This window comes from Adiantum capillus-veneris, chromosome 9 (assembly GCF_014529385.1).
Source record: "Adiantum capillus-veneris isolate H3 chromosome 9, ASM1452938v2, whole genome shotgun sequence".
Lineage (NCBI taxonomy): Eukaryota > Viridiplantae > Streptophyta > Polypodiopsida > Polypodiales > Pteridaceae > Adiantum > Adiantum capillus-veneris.
In genome coordinates, this window is record NC_140939.1 from 69,792,545 (window position 1) to 69,811,641 (window position 19,097).

A 19,097-nucleotide genomic window follows, 5' to 3' on the forward strand; every position below is an offset into this window, starting at 1 on the left:
TATATGTAGGCTCTAGCATGGGTACGTACGCTTGCCTACCACCAGAGCCGATACAACTGCGTGTAGATCGATAGAGTGAGCTAGTGTACATAGGTCGAGAGGGACTCTCGCCTAGTTTTTTGTACATACTAGTAGTTTAGCTAGTAGGTCTCACTTATCGGCGCATTACCTTTAAGTGGGAGTTTGTTGGGATAAAGGCGTTGCACCTTTGCTCAGGCCGGATGTCTGGTGTTCGGTCATACATCCATCGTGTGTACATGCCTTTATTCATTATATACATATGAATAAGGAGCACCTCATTACTAGTTCCTGAGGTTGCTCCACCCACACATACTCTCATGCTTCTCCCCTTCCCTGCATGCACCGCATTGCGCACTACACATGCATGAATCCATGCACACGCACACTCACAACAATGCATTCCCAATCCTCGATACAAGCAACCCATAGATTTGGGTTCCACTTTCAAACAAAGTCTAAAAGAATTGCCTTCAATCTATGCCAAAAAAAGTATCTCCTGTATTCTTTGACACTTCTTAAGATCTAGCATTACCCTTGTGTCGTATTTCTTTTGGTGACAAAAATTGGAGAGGACCGACGACATCCACATCGATGTATCGCATGGCTCACCCTCGCTTGTGATATCTTTGGAGTGATGTTCAAGGTCATCGCTTATAAAAAGTCCATGGTAAGTAAGAGTACAATATATGTTTATTTCAAAAGAAAAAAAGGAGAGTAGTAGAGGTTATGGAATCGACAATGTGTGGAAAAGAGGAGGAGTGGTGTACATTAGGAAGGGAATGGGGTCTAAGGGGGCCTCTTTATTTTCCATGGGATTAAAAAGGATATTATGAAAGGGACAAATGGGTGGATGCCATGTGGACTGAAACGGTGGGTATGCCAGGGCCTAAAAGTAAGTGGTCAAACTTATACTCTTTTATAAAATATAAAGAGAAAATCTTTTATAAATTCAAAAAATTAATTCTCTCTCTAAATAGTTGGGTAAAAACCAATCCTTTCTCTCTCAAGTGTGGCTGCTATTTTCTCCCCCCTCTCTCCTAAAAGGGGTCCCTCCAAAAATGTGCTGATCTTCCCTCCCTCTCTCTCTACTGTACCATCTCTCCCTTCTCTTCACTTCACCAGCTTGCAAGTTGCTTCTCTTTCCTTCCTTTCATTTTTCCCTCCCAAAAGCTCTGCAAGAGAAGTTTGAACCTCCTTTCCCTCCTGAAGCTTATTGTATTCTCCTCAAGCTAAAGTTCTCCATTTCTTCATGAGCCTCACTAAACACCTCTCCCTAAAGTTGAAGATCTGTAACATATCCTTTTGCTAAATCATTCCTCTTTCTTTCCTCAACAAGTTTCCTGCTCCTTCTCCGTTAAGCTCTCTAGAGAGGATCTACTTCCCTCTCAAGCTTTGCAACATTATCTTCCCCATTAAGCCAACAAGCATGTGGAGCAATATAGCAATAAGTGGGATCAATTGTCTTTGTGTACCATCAAGAATCTTGCTCTTTATACAACTGAGAACATGGATGTGCAGTGTCTAATCATAAGTGTTTGTTTGCAGGTTGTGCCACTATTCCCTATGGCATCATCAGGTACTTGATGACTTAGGAGCGTCATTGACTCCATTTCATGCAGCAGTGTACAAGACGATAGTGGATGTTGGGTGACAATGGAGTTCAAACGAATGATGTGGGTGACAATGCAGCCCATCTCAAGAGATGTAGGTTTCCTAAGCACACCATTGGAAGGGAAGAATCATGGAGTTCAAGGAAACACAAGATAGCAAGAGGCTTGCAAAGGTGCAACATGTGTATGTTGCTTCACAACTAAAGCTAGAGACAATAGTGGCTCCATCGAGGTTTCTTGCAAACTGTGATTTTACTCCTCTGTCAAGTTTTTAGATTGTCTATTCACTATTTCTGCCGTGTACGTTGCTTTTGATGACTGTAAGATTTCCATTGCTTGTTCATGTTTGCAGATGTTTTCCATCCGATTTTTTAGAGTGGGAGCCAATAGAGTCCTTCACAAGAACTTTTGAGGCCATCCACGTTGACCTTGGCAAGTTGCTCTATGCTGGATGTCCATCCTCTGAGCCTGCCTCACGTGACATTTTTTTTATAATCATACTTATGTCACGCCAAGGCAACATGGGTATGGTAATCTTTCTTTGGTTCTCTCACCAACCTTGGAAATTTTGGAATGGCCTAAGCCATTCCAGACAGTGCAAGTAGCAATGGAGTACACCTATGGTTCCCACAAAGCCACAGTAACATGGTTTATGTCTCTTCATGTGTTTGTGTTTACCTTTCGACTTCAAAGTGTTCACAGGATACCAACAATGTGGACTTGCAAAGGGGGATGGTCAACCACCAGGAAGATAGAATCAAGTGCTCTGTAGTTTCTGAGAATGTGGATATCATATTGCAAAGCAAAGCTTGTCAATGGTCTTTCCCTATAGAAGATGGAAGCTGACAATGGGAGAATGGGAGGCACTAGACTTTGATGTTGCTGCTAGAGAATCAAATGCCCTACAAATATGCCTCCACGACGATACAATGCATGATATTGCATGAACAACGATTAGCACCTCAGTCACCTTTGCCAGTATCTTAATCTCAAATATACCTTGCCAAACGATATCTCTTTGTAATCAATGAAAAGTTGTTCGCTCTAGATTTTTATCAACATTTTGTACCTTTTTTTTTCTGATTCATATTGTCCAATAAATTTCATTTCCGCAACACGTGCACAAAACCTCGACTATGTAAGCACCCGTCGGCCAGGAGGCACCTCTCGGTGATTTTTTAACGAAATTGGGTGATGGGGACGCGGGGGGGGGGGGGGGGGGGGGGTACAGAGGCAATGTGACTACCACGACGCACGATGACACTGATGAAGTTGAACGGTGCAAAAAATGGTCACATTGCACGATGGCGCCAGAGGGAGTCGGATGACGAAAAAAAGGTCCTGTGCGCCACAAAGCATAGGGGCTAGATCTGACATCCCGTTGTGCATCGTGGTGGTTTTGTTGCCTCCGTACGCCGCCCCTATCGCCCGATTTTGTGAAAAAATAACTTAGAGGTGCCCCCGACCGACGAGTGCTTGCATGGTTGAGGTCAGTTTAAATTTAACAACTTGAACAATTCAAATACTTAAAAAACACAATGTACAAAATCAAGTTATACAATTGCATGAAATGGTAACTCTTTGATATTATATGAAAAGACTACCAATCTTATCAAGAGAGAGTACATGTGATAAACTAATTCTTATGAAGGCATCTTTCATTTCACAAATTGATTGCTAGAGCTAAATCCGTATTTTTCAAGGTTAAGCGTTGAGCATGCACCATACAGGAAATGGCATCCTGAAAGAGCTGCACCAAAATGTTTTTGATGGCATCTTGTAGGGCTAGTAAAGCTGCACGTTATATGCATTTAACAAAATCACTGTATTCATCCATTATCTCTCTCACCACCCGAGAGAAGGTTGCTTTGGGCCATGATTGGCTCAATACTCTTCTAATAATTTTGGATCTCCCGCAAAGCAATTGTGCCTGGCTTCCATCTCTGTTTTTTCTGTGTTGTTGGCGGTGGTGGAGGAGCCGCTTATTTGGCCTATTAAGGAGGGTCATTTTTATACTTTTTTCTCCTCTCCTCTTGCGCCTGTTGTTCTTCAGACGTCACCTTGTCCTTCTTCCTCTTTGTACATTGCTTGGCTCTTTGAGGAATTTTTGAAGGCCTTGAGCTCCCAACCTTTGCTTGTTGGGCAGCTTGAGCTCTATCCTCTGTCGCCTCCCTCTCTGCTGTTGCTCGTGCTTGTAAGTTTTCCAAGTGAGCCCTCTCGACCTTGGCTCTCAGCTATTCCTCTTGTTCCCTCTATCTTCTTTGTTCTTCTTGCATTCTTTGTGCTTTCTTCTCAACTGCCTGCTTCTTTTTCATCTCTTTTATATTCTTCCTTCTCTTGGCCTCTCGTGCTTAAAAAACCGGGTTGCATGGTATTACTTTGATTACCCTTTGTTTGTATCGCGGTCCAAATCTTTGCGGCGTGGTTTCTGCGGTTGCCTGAGCACCAGGTGCTATGACAGTAGGCAAGGGCTCCAAATTTTGCAGCGGACCTCGGTATTCCTCTTCAATTGCTCTTGTTTCTTCTGTGGCTCTGTGTAGAGATGAAATTGGTGGGGGATCTGATAAAGGTGTGTGCTTGACATGATTTAGTGGTGCGGATCACCAAAAATCTGTTGCATGGTGGTTTGATCATCTGGATTCTATGGTTGAGGAGGCTGTTGGGCGCCTGGAGCGTGTTGCAATGGGTTATCGACTTGTGGCTGAGGATGTGGATAAAGTCGTAGATTCTACATGGGGTGTTGGCTGCGGATTTTCACGAGTGTGAGTGGCTGTGGTGGTATTGACCTGCGTAGTGGTCTGCTCGTGTGAATCGTCCATGTGGTACAAGATATGAGTGCGTGCTAGTTTATGCTCGAGAGGATCTTATAGAATATGCAAACAAGAAATAAACTTCAAGTTTTGAGTTTTGACTTATATAGTACTTAAGTTTTTTAAAAAAACTTAAAAACTCAATACTATCAATATTTTTTTAAAAAAAACTCCGAAATAGACAAAACTTGACCCACGGGACCACTGATTGGGATGTCAACAAATCACTTGGAATTACAATGCATGTTTACAATAGAAGTGGTTAGTGTCAGACTTTATTGGTTTTCCATCCAACGCCTCCATTTCGTTGCCTTGTTTCCAACCATCGTCGGAATCGATCTTTTGCATTGAAGCATGATATAATTGTGATTGCCTCACGCTAACCACTTTCTCTATTCTGCATTACAAACTTCTTTACACTCTAGTCTTCTTCCTCTCTCTCCCTGCTAAAACTCTATAGAACCGATTGAACATCTCGTGTAGGGCATTGCTCTTTTTCCTTCCACCTCCATGCTGTGTATTTTTAAAATACAATGCTTTTGCTTGATAGTGTGAGTGCTCCATTCCTTGGCTACTCTAGATGCCCAATGAACCATATGTGTCAAGAAAAAATGAGCTATGTGCAAAAAGAACGTGCTGAATAAACAATTAAACTTTAGTTCAAACACTAATGTTTTTTGACCACAAAGACAAAGTGTTCAACCCACCATGTAATGTGTTATGTGCATCTCCCCCCAGGCATCCACCATTTGAGTTGTGAAACTACTGATTACAAACTTTAAGGTGGATATCTCAGCACATGTTAGCTTTGTCTTTTCAAGCAGATGAAAAATATCATCTATAGACTGCCACACACAAGCACGCTTAATTCCTAGGGCTGCTTCGTTACCTTTGTAGGTGGTAATGTCATACACTGTTTTCTACAATTGAAACTCATTGGGACTTTGGGGGTTAGAATAGTCTGAAAGCAAATGTCTATCTTTACTGCCACCAATACATATTTTATTAGGATGATCCTGTGTACTTCTAGATGCCTTCTTGTCCTAGTAATAACTCAACTGCACCCCCATGTAGACCAACACTTGATAGAATAGATTCGAGTTCTCTTATACACTCTTCTCTTCTTTCTGCAAGCTCCATATTCTAAGCATAATTAATATGGAACATAGCAACTTGTCAAGAATTCGTATACGAATATGAAGGGTGCACACATGCACATTTATCAGTGGAATCGGTAGAATAGGATCCCAATTTGAATCATCCATGTCTCGATTACGGGGTACACTTTGGTTACAACTGAGGATACCTTGAAACCATTGATGTAGTACTTTACCCACTGTTTGTGTAGTAGGCACACCTTTTGTAGAGTTGATTGAAACTTTGCCACCCTTATCCTTACCGCCCTTTGACTTGCTGGCCTTTGCACCCTTGCCCTCAGTTCCCAATGAGACTTTACTGTGGCAACAATAAATGCATGGAAAGAGGGTCATTGCACCTTGCTTGCACCCTAACATACACTTGAGAATTTTCAAGTCTCCTGTCAAATGCCACTCCACTTGAAACGTACCTAGACCTGAAACCTGTAATCATTGTCCTTCTTGTTGTTGCTGAATGACATGAACGATTGGGGTGTGATTGAAATACCATTTCAAGGACTCATGTGTCTCTTGCTGGAGATGAAATTCTGCCAGCCACCAAATATTCTTCTTTGACTGAATACCTAAACAGGTGTTTCCCTTCTTGTTGGCATTTAGCTCAACATCGACGTCCACCAAGGCTCTGTTCATAAGCGTAATGCTTACCCTTTCGAGCCGTTGACCTTTGAAAATGTGGCACTCATCAAGCTTCATTACAAATATAACTTTGCCATCACACTCTTCTTGTGTCAACCCATAAAATCTAATCATTGACTCTTAGATCTTCAACAAGTCAACATAGACATTGTTTAATGGAAGTATTTGCTCTCTTCTAATGACATGGTATGCTCCACATATTCAAATCCATCCAAAAATCTTGAAACATCATTATTGGTGCACCTTGTTGCAACGCTGACATTGTAAGGTGTTGGTAGAAACCTAAACAAAACTTTTTCCCTCTGACCTAGTGTGACAATTTTATACAAAGCTTTGTAGGCCTTGAAAATTATTCATGTGATGTCACACACCTCCATTATCTCCTAAGGCGACACAATCCTCTTTAGCTCACAAAAATACTTATGGCGCAAAACATTAGCAATGCCAGCATTAGATGAATCATCCAATAGCTCCACCAACTCCTTTGGCTTGATGATATGCTGCAGTAGAGTATGTCCAGCATCGGAATTAATTCCCACCATCATCCGAGCCAAGTTCCTGCATATTGAAATAATATTATAGCAACCTGCAAAAAATGCAAGAAATCAGAAGCTTGCATTTGTATTCCTGTCGAGTTTGACGGATACGTTTCTTTTGAGCTCCACCACTTGAACATAGCAAAGACATCGCATGTCGCTTGCGCTTACGAATGTGGTAGCCAATGGAGCGTGTGTGAGATGATCGATTCGCCGATGCATATTACATGCAATGTGTTGTAGCTGAAAGTAATTGTCTAGCCGACACTCTCTTGCTCCATTTTTTGATGCTCTACTTTTTGATTAAGCTTTGCCACCTCATCGTTCAGCTTCTTCGTCTTCTCGTTGGCTTCCTCTCTCACTTGCTGAACGTCTTTCACGTACTTCTCTTGAAATGATGAATAGGTAGCAAAGAGATGTTTTCTTGCTTTCCTTTCATTGACAAAAGCTGAATACAATCTCCAGCAATAGCCGAACAATCCATCTCTCCCATCTCCAATAAAACGTAGTAGCTCAATGACGTTATGAAAGGGTGGTGATGCATTGGTCATTGGGAGTGCCAAGGTAAATATGGCCATCAACCCATAAGTTGATTGCGTTGCACCCAATGTTCCGTAGCTGATATGCAGCATTGGCATTAGATGTACCAAGTCACAGAGCAATGTACTCCTGGTCCAAATTAGCATTTAATCAATATCATTTTGTCTTGTTAGTAATGTCTTGGTGGTAGGGGATTGAATGACATTTGTGTTAGCTAATCAAGAAAATTAGAGAGAGTATGTGTAATGGTGACTGCTACAAGTAGGTGAAGTTGGCTATGGAGGAAAGAAGTGGAGAGTAGAGATAGGAGAAAAGGATTATGTTGTGGAGGGAAGAAAGAGAGGGAGTGTACCTCAATCTCCTTTGAATTCAAATTGTGGATCATGAGTGTAGAGAGAGAGATGCTATTGCACATAGAGGTAATGGAGTTTTCTATTGCTCTCACCTGGAGCTGGAGTGGGACAAGCATGAGAGGAGAGAGAGAGAGAGAGAGAGAGAGAGAGAGAGAGAAGGAAGACAAGAGTGGGAGAGAGCAGATCTGCAACCTTGGAGGATCTTCACTTTCTATCAAAAGTAGGCAGCAAAGAATGTCCCCTTAATGATTGGCAGGGGGAAGTGACAAGAGAGAAAAGGGGGAGAAAGAGAGAAAGAGTTGGCTCACATTTTAGAGAGAGAATGCAGCAAGAGAATGTGGAAAATTTGCTTTTCTGGAAGGGGGTTGAAAAGTGTCTTCTTTAATGAGATATAAGTGAGAGAGAGTGTTTTATATGTTAGAGAGAGAAGAGAGGGGTGGAAAAAAGACATTTTAAATTTCTTTTATCCACCTCTCTTTTGGGTTACTACATAGACTATTTTCAAATATAAAATATAAAAATGGATTTTAAAAAAGTATCAGCCTTTTTGTCGTCTCTTTTAGGCTTGGTCAAACTTGGCTTAAGCTTTAAGCATTCCCTTAAATTGCCAAATAAAGAGGCCCTCCTATACCCCATTCACTTCTTAATGAATGTGCAAGCTTGAAGGAGGGAGAGCAACTTCATGAGCTTGCACATGGAGGTTTACTTTTGGAAACTCCCTTTGAAGACTTTTCAAAAGAGTAAACTCAAGTACCTAACGTTACTAGGTTACTCGAGAGTACTATCTGACAAGACTTGTAAATGATTCTAGCACTTCAAAATGACGTGCAATAAAGATATGGTATTAGAAATAAATTTCAAAATTTTCCACCATTAAAAAAGACATGGTCCCAACTTTGGGATCGAAGTGCCCAAGATTGGCTAGACGATATGGAACTTTTTCTCAGGTTTTGGGTTAAATCTTGGGACCTACAACTCATCAGATCTAGGATCAGGTCCTTCCCTTCTAAGCTTGTTTGGACGCTTCAAGGCCCCTCTTCCTTAGACCTCCGGGCCTTCACCTGGATAGGAAGGTTCAAGCTCCACAACCCTGTCTAGAAAAACAACAGTGTGGCCTCTACTATCCCTGCCATTCTTAACAAGAGATGGAGAGTTAACTATTCCCATAAGCAATGGGAATTCACGTTTCGCAACATTTGTGCCTCCTCTATTGAGCCTAAAAAGTTAGTGCTCCTCTGGTTGATTTTCCATAAAGCCTTATGGACATGAAAAAAGGCCTTCAAAGCCAACATTAGTTCCGAAATCTTTTGTAGATGCAACAGAGTCATTGAAGATCTAGGCCATCTCTTTCTGGTCTACCCTGACAACAAGGAACTCATCACCTTTCTGATGCGCACCTTAGGCTTCTCTCCCTCATGGAAAGAGCTTCTCTTAGGGGATTATGTAGAATTTCTCTCTGTATTTTGGAATAAGTCTAAAGCCGAATTCTTATAAGTTGTGGCTCATCTAGCGTCAGAGAAACTGTAAAATGTTTGAAGTTGCTTACTAGACACCTAGTTTGAAACCCCTAAACCTGGGGGGTTCCACCTCAAAATATGTAAATGTAGCACGTGAGTTCACCCAGAGGGTTTTTTTATATACCACAGAGTTACAAAATTACATGGACAAAAGGGGACTTAAAATAAAAAATTGAAAAAAAGTTACAGGTTTATAAAGAAAGAGGGGTCTTTTAATTCATGATGAAGTGTGTGTGTAGAGAGGTTTTAAAAATACCTCTTGAACGCAAATGCTTTAGGTATTTTTGAAAGGTGGACCCCTTAGGATGAAACCCTTCTTTCCTCTATCAATGTGTAAGACATGAAGATCACCAAAGACCAATTCACGCTATATCGGACAAAAAAGGACATTCTCAAGGATTCCAAGTACTTCTATGATCGAGTTCAATCTTAGGGAGCTGGAGGCAGTGATTTGGATGATAAGGTGCTGGCTCAGAACGACTGGGAGAATGAGCTCAACATCGAAATAGCTCAGTTGGAGGATAGGGTTAACGAAGGGTACTACTACTTGGACAGGTTCCATGCCGAAATTGAATGTAATGCATGCTATGAGGTTCAACTTGTGTTCAGGTCCCCCCTGTTTGGTGCTCTGTTTTGTGTCTGACATTTTGCTCGATTTATATATCTCCCCTCAAAACCTATGGTATGCTGGTCATCATACAGTCTCAATAACTGCTGTCTTGTAATAATTTTGCTCTTCTAATTCAATTCCTCACGCTTATGGTAAAATAATGAAAAAATAAAAATAAAATTATCCACCATTAAAGTACCTTACTTGTTGCATATATGATTTCTAAAGTAATCAAACATCTCCATTACTGTCTTTCCACCCAAGATCACTTTTAACACAATGGCAAAATCGATGTATCTCCACTACAACGTGTTAAAAATAAGAGGAGGAGCGGTGTAGTGTGTTCAATCTTGAAGGAGGGAGAGTAATGTCATGTGCTTCCAAACGGAAGTTCACTTTAGGAAACTAAAGTTGGGTTGCAAAATACTAAAGTTCGGTACCCCAGATTACTAAGTTACCCGAGAGTACTATCCGACAAGAGTTGTAAATAATTATAGCACTTTCAAAATAAGGTGCAATAAAGATGCGGTAGTCAGAAATAATGGCCAAAATCCTTCACCATTAAACCACCTTAGTTGTTGCATATCCTAAAAGGTAGCCAAAACTGCGAACCTGTTAGGAGGGTGAGGAGGGGCCCGAGTATCCCTACGGTCAGGCTAGGCTTGGGGGGCATCTCTAGCTATTTGAGAGTTATTATGTTGATGAGGGTGAGAATCTCTAATTGCGAACCTGTTAGGAGGGTGAGGAGGGGCCCGAGTATCCCTACGGTCAGGCTAGGCTTGGGGGGCATCTCTAGCCATTGGAGAGTTATTATGTTGATGAGTTGATGGGCCTTAACCACTTGATTGAGGGTTGGCCTAAGGCACATGAGCAAGGGTGAATGGACAGGTGGGGAGATAGGGTAGCCAGGGGGGAGGCCTCTTGATAGGGAAATCTCGAGCAAAGTGGCATTCTACCCACGAAAAAAACATTGTTCAAAGCCTTAACCATCTCAACCAATACTTGGGGGTGCTAGGCATGGTTAAACTCCTCTAAAGGGTGCCCTCTAAGTACCTTGCCTAGCTGAGAGGGCCTTGTGCGCGGGGGTGTTGATTGTAGTGCAAAGGAAGGTTAGGGAACTCAACCTAGATGCGGTAGTTCCTCAGAGTAGATTCCTCTAGGTTAAAAAATGTCAAAGGCGGACATGTAATGGTTCTTTGATAAAGATTGAATGGTCTCAAGCATAGCTTCTTTCTTTAATACAATTTCCTGCGTTCCTATGGTAGAAAGAGAGATGAGGATCACAACAAGGTCAACCAAGCATGACTAGTTTCTTTTGAGCATGCTTTTCGGTAATTACGTCAGAAATTGAAGAATTTGTTGGTATTTACACTAAAAACTTGTAAAATGTTGTGGGTTTTCTTCAATGCAAGCTCTAGAATGTACCAGGGATTTTGCCATCTTAGGCCCATGTCGCAGTGGGACACTTGCCCCTCTCAGTTTTGGTGGTGGGAATCTCCGAACGTGTCACACTGGATTTTGAACAAACATGCGGCCTTTTGAAGTAGCAGACCAAAGCTTGTGAAGTGGTTCGATGCCAGGGCACCACAATCATGGTCGGAGCTCAAGACCACCTATCTATATTATCGGGTTGCATTTTGCCAAATGGCCATGGGGTATTGCTCGCCCACCTTACAAGAGCTTGAGCTTTAGCCAATACCTACCAGGCTACCTTCATGCCAGCCAATCAAAAATACATTAAACACTATAATGACTTGGCGTGCACCGTTACGAACAACAAAAACGTCATCCGAGACTGAACTCTATGTCCAAAGGTGCCATCACCCTGGGCTGGGCCCTGGCTCTTCTCTCTCTCTCTCTCACACACACACAAACACGGACACGTGAGTCGTGACACACACAGATTCTCTCTCTCTCTCTCTCTCTCTCTCTCTCTCTCTGCCCGCCAGTACTGACCCCTGCCAGCTTTCCTCCAAAAGCGCCTGCTTGTTGCAGCTTGCACAATCCGCAAATGCGCCGACTCTCGGGTACACCACTGATCACTCCCCCCCCCCCCCCCCCCCCCCCCCCAACACACACACACACACACACACACTCTCCCCCTCCCCCGCCCCCAAAACATGCATGTATGATATATGGTCACACTAGTGTTTCGCCGTTCTTTTCTTGATCTTCAGCTTCTGTCGCCTTTTTGCTCCTTGTAGACGCTAGCATCAGCTCAGCTCTCTCTCTCTCTCTCTCTCTCTCTCTCTCTCTCTCTCTCTCTCTCTCTCTCTCTCTCAAACACACACAGAGGTCAAGGAGAGCTCCTCTCAGACATGGCCTGGGCCTCTTTCCTACAATGTGTGGTTCTCTTGCTTCTCTGTGTGCACGCTGCCATGGCTTCCTCTGACGTGCCCCTATACAAGAACCCAGAAGCAGCTGTAGAGGCGAGAGTGAAGGACCTGCTAAGCCGCATGACGCTGGAAGAGAAGATTGGTCAAATGATGCAAATTGAGCGTTCCGTTGCGAACGCTTCCACCATTCAGACAAACTTTATAGGTAAGTCAGATTCTTCTGCTTCTCGTCACAAACTTTGATTTTTGCCAGCGAGGTTCTTGGCACATGTTTTGGCCTATCACCTGTGTTTTAGGGTTTTTCAAGACTACTGCAGAAATGAAGGTGTAGGGAATGGTCCTTCAGGGGCCTTTCCTAGTAATATGTGTGTCCACCATGGTGGAGCCATGTGGTTGCACATGTTACGAGGGAATGATGTTGAATCTTCTGTACCATTCTTAGGAGCCATGGTGGGAGCACATATTACGAGGGAATGGTCCCTTTTTAAGAACCATTCCTGCCTGTCACGAGTCCATGGGAGGGGGGCATAGTTACTATTTCGTGTGCCGATTTGTCAAGTGCACATTGGTGGAGAGAGTGGCGGAGAGAGGGTGGGAGCACATATTACAAGAGAATGATCCCTTTTTAAGGATTTTCCATTTTGAAGGATCATTCTCGACCGTCTAACGTCCATGGGAGGGGGGCCAAAATTACTTTTCCGCTTGCTCACTTTTCAAGCGCACATTGGCGGAGGAAGAGTCGGTAATTTGGAGAGCAATCTTCATTATAGATATGTGATCTACACGTCGAACTCTTTCCGTAGATATGTTACATGATATGGTTTTACCCACTATCTTTTAAATTTCATTTTGGCGAGGAAATTTGAATTCAAATAAACTAGCCGTTTTTTTTTGTTTGAATTCAAAATATATCCTTTGATTGCTCTCTTGATACTAAAGGTTTGACTCTCTTAAACTGCCAAATAAAAAGGCCCTCTTAGACCCCATTCTCTTCGTAATGCTTAATTTCCCTGCCGTAGATCCCACTACCGAGGGCTCTTAAAAGACCTTGTAAAATTTAGTGTCCACGGTGGTCATTGGGATGCCCGCAGCCCGTGTAAAATTTTTGAATTTACGAAGGGATGCCAACCATGGTTAACATATTTGGGAGGGTTTGGGTATGTTCGGTTGAAACCATGTAAGTTTTTGGGTTCTTTGTAATCTTTGCAAAAGAGATAAGACTTTAAAGTAGGTTTAGATCATGGAAAGAGTAAGTTGATGAATGTAATGGAACTTGTAGAGTTTATTTAACCTGTGGGTGCCAAGATGTGTTATGTTTATTGCAGGAAGCATTTTGAGTGGAGGAGGGAGTGTCCCCAAGGAGCAGGCATCTCCGACTGATTGGATGGATATGGTGGATGGTTTCCAAAAAGCAGCTCTAAGTACGCGATTGTGCATCCCTCTCATGTATGGCATAGATGCAGTGCATGGGCACAACAATGTATATGGTGCAACAATCTTTCCTCACAATGTGGGCCTTGGATGTACAAGGCAAGTCACTTTTTGATTCAATTCTTAGAGAGCCTTCCTCTTTTATATTGGCAAACAAATTTACAAGAGGCACATCACCTGACTTTGTGGGTTTCAATCATCAAATGTATGATTTTGCAGAGATCCCGACCTTGTGAGGAGGATAGGCGAAGCTACAGCTCTAGAAGTTCGAGGCACAGGCATCCAATATGTGTTTGCACCTTGCATTGCGGTACGGAATCTTCTCTTTATGTGTAGATGAGATGATTTTGTGTGTATCACCTCAAATCAAAGCGCACAATAATTCTACTTAAGTGTATGACTGGGTGGTTGGAAGCTAGGTGTGCCGAAACCCGAGCTGGGGGCGTTGTTATGAGAGCTACAGTGAAGACCCCAATCTAGTCCGGAATATGACCGAGATTATTGTGGGCTTACAAGGAAAAACAACCAAGCCTGGAAGCCCTTTTCTTGCCGGACAGTGAGTGTTACAGTAATTGTTTATTCAATTGAAAAGAAGCAGCAAATTTGAGTGTGCTGTTTCAATATAGATATACTCGTATAATGTCAGCATCATTTGATGGCATCTCTTCAGGATTGGCGTCATTGCAAATCATTCCATTGTAACTATGGCTTTGATACTTCAATTACTACAACATTTGATGTTAGTCATGGTTGCATACTTTATTTACTGCATATTTTTGAAAGGAAAACACTTCATATAGCAAGGAGGGTACAGCATACATGTCTAAATCTCAGGCATACTGGTGAAGATAATTAAAAATCGAAGTCAAGCTAATAATTGTGCATCCGTAGTATTATCCTGAGATTGTGTTTGAGTGAGTAGAATCCTCATTTTGCAACCTTTATCCTGCCTCAGATACAATGTGGCAGCTACCGCCAAACATTTTGTTGGAGATGGTGGCACGAACCACGGTGCCGATGAGAGAAACACACTAAGTAGCTACAAGAGTCTAGTCAATATTCACATGGTGGGCTACTTTGATGCCATTGCAAAAGGTGTATCTACTATCATGGTCTCTTACAGCAGCTGGAATGGGCAGAAAATGCACAGCAATCGTTTTCTCATCTCTCATGTCCTCAAGAAACAGTTAGGATTTAAGGTATGCTATTCGCCTTTGTGAGTCCAGTGTGCAATGACAAATTGGGACAAGACACGAATGAGAAGGCACTTCTTTACATGGAAGTTCAAGCTTTATGCATGTCTGTATGGCGCATGATACAAAAGTGTCATCTCAACCACTTAACAAAGTTCTTTGTGCTTTGATCTTCCTTAGAGCACTAGTCTCCGTCATGGTAAAAAATAAGACCCCTTCAAGCATTTGTAAGTACAGATGGCTTGGCAAATATATCTTTATTTTATCCATAAAATTTTAAGGTTTTCAGGCGAATTTTTGGAAATGCTTGACAAAAATAGCACTTTACAGTATTTTCGGCAAATTTCTTTTCCAGAAATCTGCAAAAATTTGAAATTTTGGGCTAACCTTTTGACACATGTTTTTTGTGAAACGACCAAATGATCCTGAAGACCCTAAAAAAGTAGCCTTTGGGCTATTCACAGCCCCTATTTTTTATTGGTCTTTGTGCAGTCGCTCTGCTTCTCTTATAGTCCCTGAAGTTGCATTTGACACTTAAGTTTTTGTTCTTACATGCAAATGTGTCTTGGTCTGTACAGGGATTCGTGATTTCGGATTGGCAAGGGATAGACAAAATAACCATCCCTGCAGGTATTAATTACACGTCGTCAGTCGAACTGGGTGTCAATGCAGGAATCGACATGGTTAGCAGCTTATTGTAATTGAGTCACAAAAGGTATCATCATGAAGTACTTGAGAGATGTCTCATGCTCATGACGAGTGCTGCTTGCAGATCATGATACCTTTCGACTACCCATCTTTTCATGCTGACATGCTGGCCCTCGTGAAATCTGGGCACATTTCCATGCGTAGAATCAATGACGCAGTCGGCCGAATACTCCGTGTAAAGTTTACAATTGGACTGTTTGAACACCCGCTCGCAGATCGCTCGCTCGCCAAAATGGTGGGTGCTCAGGTAAGCACTTAGGATAGAGACAGGTTGAAGTTGAGTCGGTGGAGGGTGTATTATTCTAGCCTAAGGTTGGGCCTTCACCAGAAAATGCTTGACACCTTTCCCCCCAAAAGTGGGCTTCATTAACTAAGTTTGTAGCTGGTTAAAGTCATGGTATGGTAAATTTTCATGGCAAAAAGGATAAAATTTTCAGCCTTTTTAATCTTTTTTCGAAATATTTAGCATGGATACTTAGCCAAATCATTAAGCACAAACATATGCACAGGCATGTACCCAAAACTTTGATTCCATGGAAGTTTTTGTATGCATACATACATCCATTCATATATGTATATCCTAGTGACACCTTACTCTTCGGAAATGGGAGTCTCCTTGACACCGTGGGCTAACATTAGGGGTATCATTTGATGCCCAAAACGGCCAATGAAGCCTGAAATGGGCTTCAATTTCATGTCTCAGCCAACTTAGTACTCAATGGTGAAAATATATATTTTGCAAAGCTCTTTTCACCTCTTTATTATTTGGTCTCTTTACAGGACCACAGGGATTTGGCAAGAGAAGCTGTAAGAAAATCTCTTGTTCTACTCAAAAACGAAAGAAATGGGAATGCTCCTTTTGTACCGTTGAGCAAGCGAGCAACCAAGATTTTAGTGGCAGGTAGCCATGCCGATGACATTGGAAGGCAATGTGGCGGATGGACAACAACATGGCAGGGCCAATCTGGAGGCATAACACCAGGTTGTAATCACAAGTATTGCTCATCATCAGCACGGCCTTATGATCTACCAAATTCACAAAAAATTGATGTACATAATATTTTTGGCTAATGCAGGTACATCTGTTTTGGAAGCGATAAAGAGTACAATTGATACATCAACAGAACTAGTGTACGAGCAGTTGCCAGATAGCAATTTTGCTAAGGGAAAAGGGTTTGATTATGCTATTGTGGTGGTGGGCGAGGACCCCTATGCAGAGTTCTTCGGAGATGATGCAGACTTGACATTACCAAACATGGGCACACAGACCATTAAAAATGTGTGCACGTTGGTAAAATGCGTCGTTGTCTTGGTTTCTGGAAGACCCCTCGTAGTCGAGCCCTACTTGCCCTTGATGAATGGGCTTGTGGCGGCATGGCTTCCCGGAACGGAGGGCAAAGGCATCGCGGATGTTCTTTTCGGGGACTACCCATTTGAGGGAAAATCATCACGGACGTGGTTTAGGCGAGCAAGTCAATTGCCCATGAATGTGAATGACCAGCAGTATGATCCTCTCTTTCCATATGGATTTGGTCTCACCACAGCTGCCGTAGTAGGTAGGTGATACCTTCTTATCAACATTACTTTTCTCTTTTCATGCAAAGAGTTTTATCTTTCAAAATTCTTACCTTTCGATGCAAATGATCGAAATCCTAATCCTGTATTTGAAAAATGCCTTCATTTGGCACTTTGCTTGACCACATACTTGAGGTATTTTCTAATCTCGAAACTCGATAACGACAAAGCCTTGGCCCTTGTCACTTGCTCAAATTGAATGGGGATGAAGGAGCATTGTACTCTTGAGACTGTCCATGTAAGTTTCTTGCAAATAAGTATACACTTACACTTCAATAGGGCGGAACGTTAGCTTACGTCAGGAACTTAAGCTTAACAGGAATGGCATTGATGCCTAGCAATGGAGGTTGCTGACCCAAAACAGTATGAGGTCTCTCTCAGGTTTTTAATAATCAATTGTACAACCTATGGTAATTAAGAAAACATAGACTCAGGCACATATCAAATTGGTCAACTTAAGTACCTGACCATTCATCCATTAACTTGCTTTTGGTATTAAATTACAAGAATTATGAGGTGAATACATTCTGAGCAAACAAAGAGATCTGGGAAAGCAATAGTTTATGGTCTCGTTGCCCATTGCTATGCCGAGATCTCCAGTTGTTAAATACAAAAAACTCCAATGAGATTGAAATTCGAAAACAGCTGACCGATCCCCTGCGCAAGTACGACGAGTGTCTTTCTTTGAATCCGTGTAAGGCTGTCTCGATGTGCACAGCACTTCTTAGCAGCATCACAGAGCAATAACTGATAACTCAACAAGCATGTTCTCATTTTGAATGTGATATTTGCATACCCGTCTAGAATGTGGTGGCGAGCTACTCTCTCTCTCTCTCTCTCTCTCTCTCTCTCTCTCTATCTCTCTCACACACACACACACACACATGCGTGCGCACCCACACACACACACACAAATTTCATGTAGAGACCACATTGAACCTCTCTTGTTTTCTGGAATTGTGCAGGCGACGCTGCTTCCTCTCGTTCCTCCACTCTGCTATTTTTCTTCACTCTCGTCCTTTGCTTTATATAAAGGATCTCTGAGGCCCCTGTCACACTGGGCCGCCTGGCCAACGAGGATTTTTTGGGTGGGCGTCCAGTTCGTGTCACACTGGGATATAGCATTGCAGTTGGCCCTCAGTTTCAACCAACGTCTGTAGGCCACGTGGAGGACTCTCCGCCTCGCGCTGACGGTCAGACCTCAGAACCTGTGTCGTGCGCTTGCGGGGTACTTTTTGGAAAGTTAGCCCGGCCATCTGACAAAGATTGTAGCCCCAAAATTACTTTTTTGCGGACGAATAAGGAGGCGCCACCTCCGCTTGGCCCTGCTTTGGGTGCCCCAGTGTGAGGGGGGCCTTGAGATGCACCTACGGGAACTCACGGCATAACCTTAAGAATCTATCCCGGGAAGCCACGTATCGTATGGGTTTGTCATCCAAAACATCAACAACTATGGAGCCCCAATTCCATGTCGAGGAGAGCAAGGGCACTTTTGTCTTTACAATTTCAAGTATAGCATTAGTCATGCTCGGTTGGTCTTGTCACAACAATTACTTGTTTCACGTGTTCAACTTATGCATCTCAAGTGAATGCCCAATGTGATCATTTTGATTTGTTTTGTCATCTTAACTATTTTTTTCCCTTATTGGAATGAGAATTGGGTTAAGTGATTCAATTGAGGATATATAAGGACCCCAACCTCCAAATCCAATCTATTTTGGTTTGAAGGAAATTGTATGTATATATATATTCATATATATATATATGTATGTATGTATGCATGTATCTCTCTCGTGCATTATCTCTGCCTCCACATTGCCTACTTTCGGGTCGTATTGAAGAAATTGGTTCGGTGATTGTGGGAGAACTCTTGAAGGAGAAGAGGAGCTAGGAATTGGCTTGGAGTGGGTGACATATGGTAATGTTCGCATTTAGGCATCAACATTTGTAGAAAGTGGTAGAGAGAGCACATTCATAAAGCCGTTGCATTTGTTCCGATCATTGGCCTTTGGTCCCAATAAGCCAAACAAAGACAATTCATTCCTAGAAAGTTGTCGTGTGTGC

At 42.4% G+C, this 19,097-nt stretch overlaps 1 protein-coding gene across 1 annotated transcript; it reads left to right on the forward strand.

The window, feature by feature from the left end:
• Positions 1-11,900: 11,900 nt before the first annotated feature.
• Positions 11,901-18,846, forward strand: LOC147450642 (uncharacterized). Its single transcript, XM_086519786.1, has 10 exons — positions 11,901-12,331; positions 13,452-13,656; positions 13,777-13,867; positions 13,977-14,113; positions 14,513-14,756; positions 15,329-15,433; positions 15,523-15,705; positions 16,239-16,440; positions 16,535-17,014; positions 17,999-18,846. The coding sequence occupies exons 1-10, from the start codon at positions 12,109-12,111 to the stop codon at positions 18,064-18,066; spliced, it is 1,938 nt and encodes a 645-aa protein (XP_086375912.1). The 5' UTR covers positions 11,901-12,108; the 3' UTR covers positions 18,067-18,846.
• Positions 18,847-19,097: the final 251 nt, after the last annotated feature.

Bases quoted from the DNA above. Each gene is read 5' to 3' on its own strand.
- LOC147450642 (XM_086519786.1), top strand. From the start codon at position 12,109: ATGGCCTGGGCCTCTTTCCTACAATGTGTGGTTCTCTTGCTTCTCTGT. The intron at 14,757-15,328 runs GTATGCTATTCG...TGGTCTGTACAG, and splicing joins AGAAACAGTTAGGATTTAAG to GGATTCGTGATTTCGGATTG. The intron at 16,441-16,534 runs GTTGTAATCACA...TGGCTAATGCAG, and splicing joins ATCTGGAGGCATAACACCAG to GTACATCTGTTTTGGAAGCG.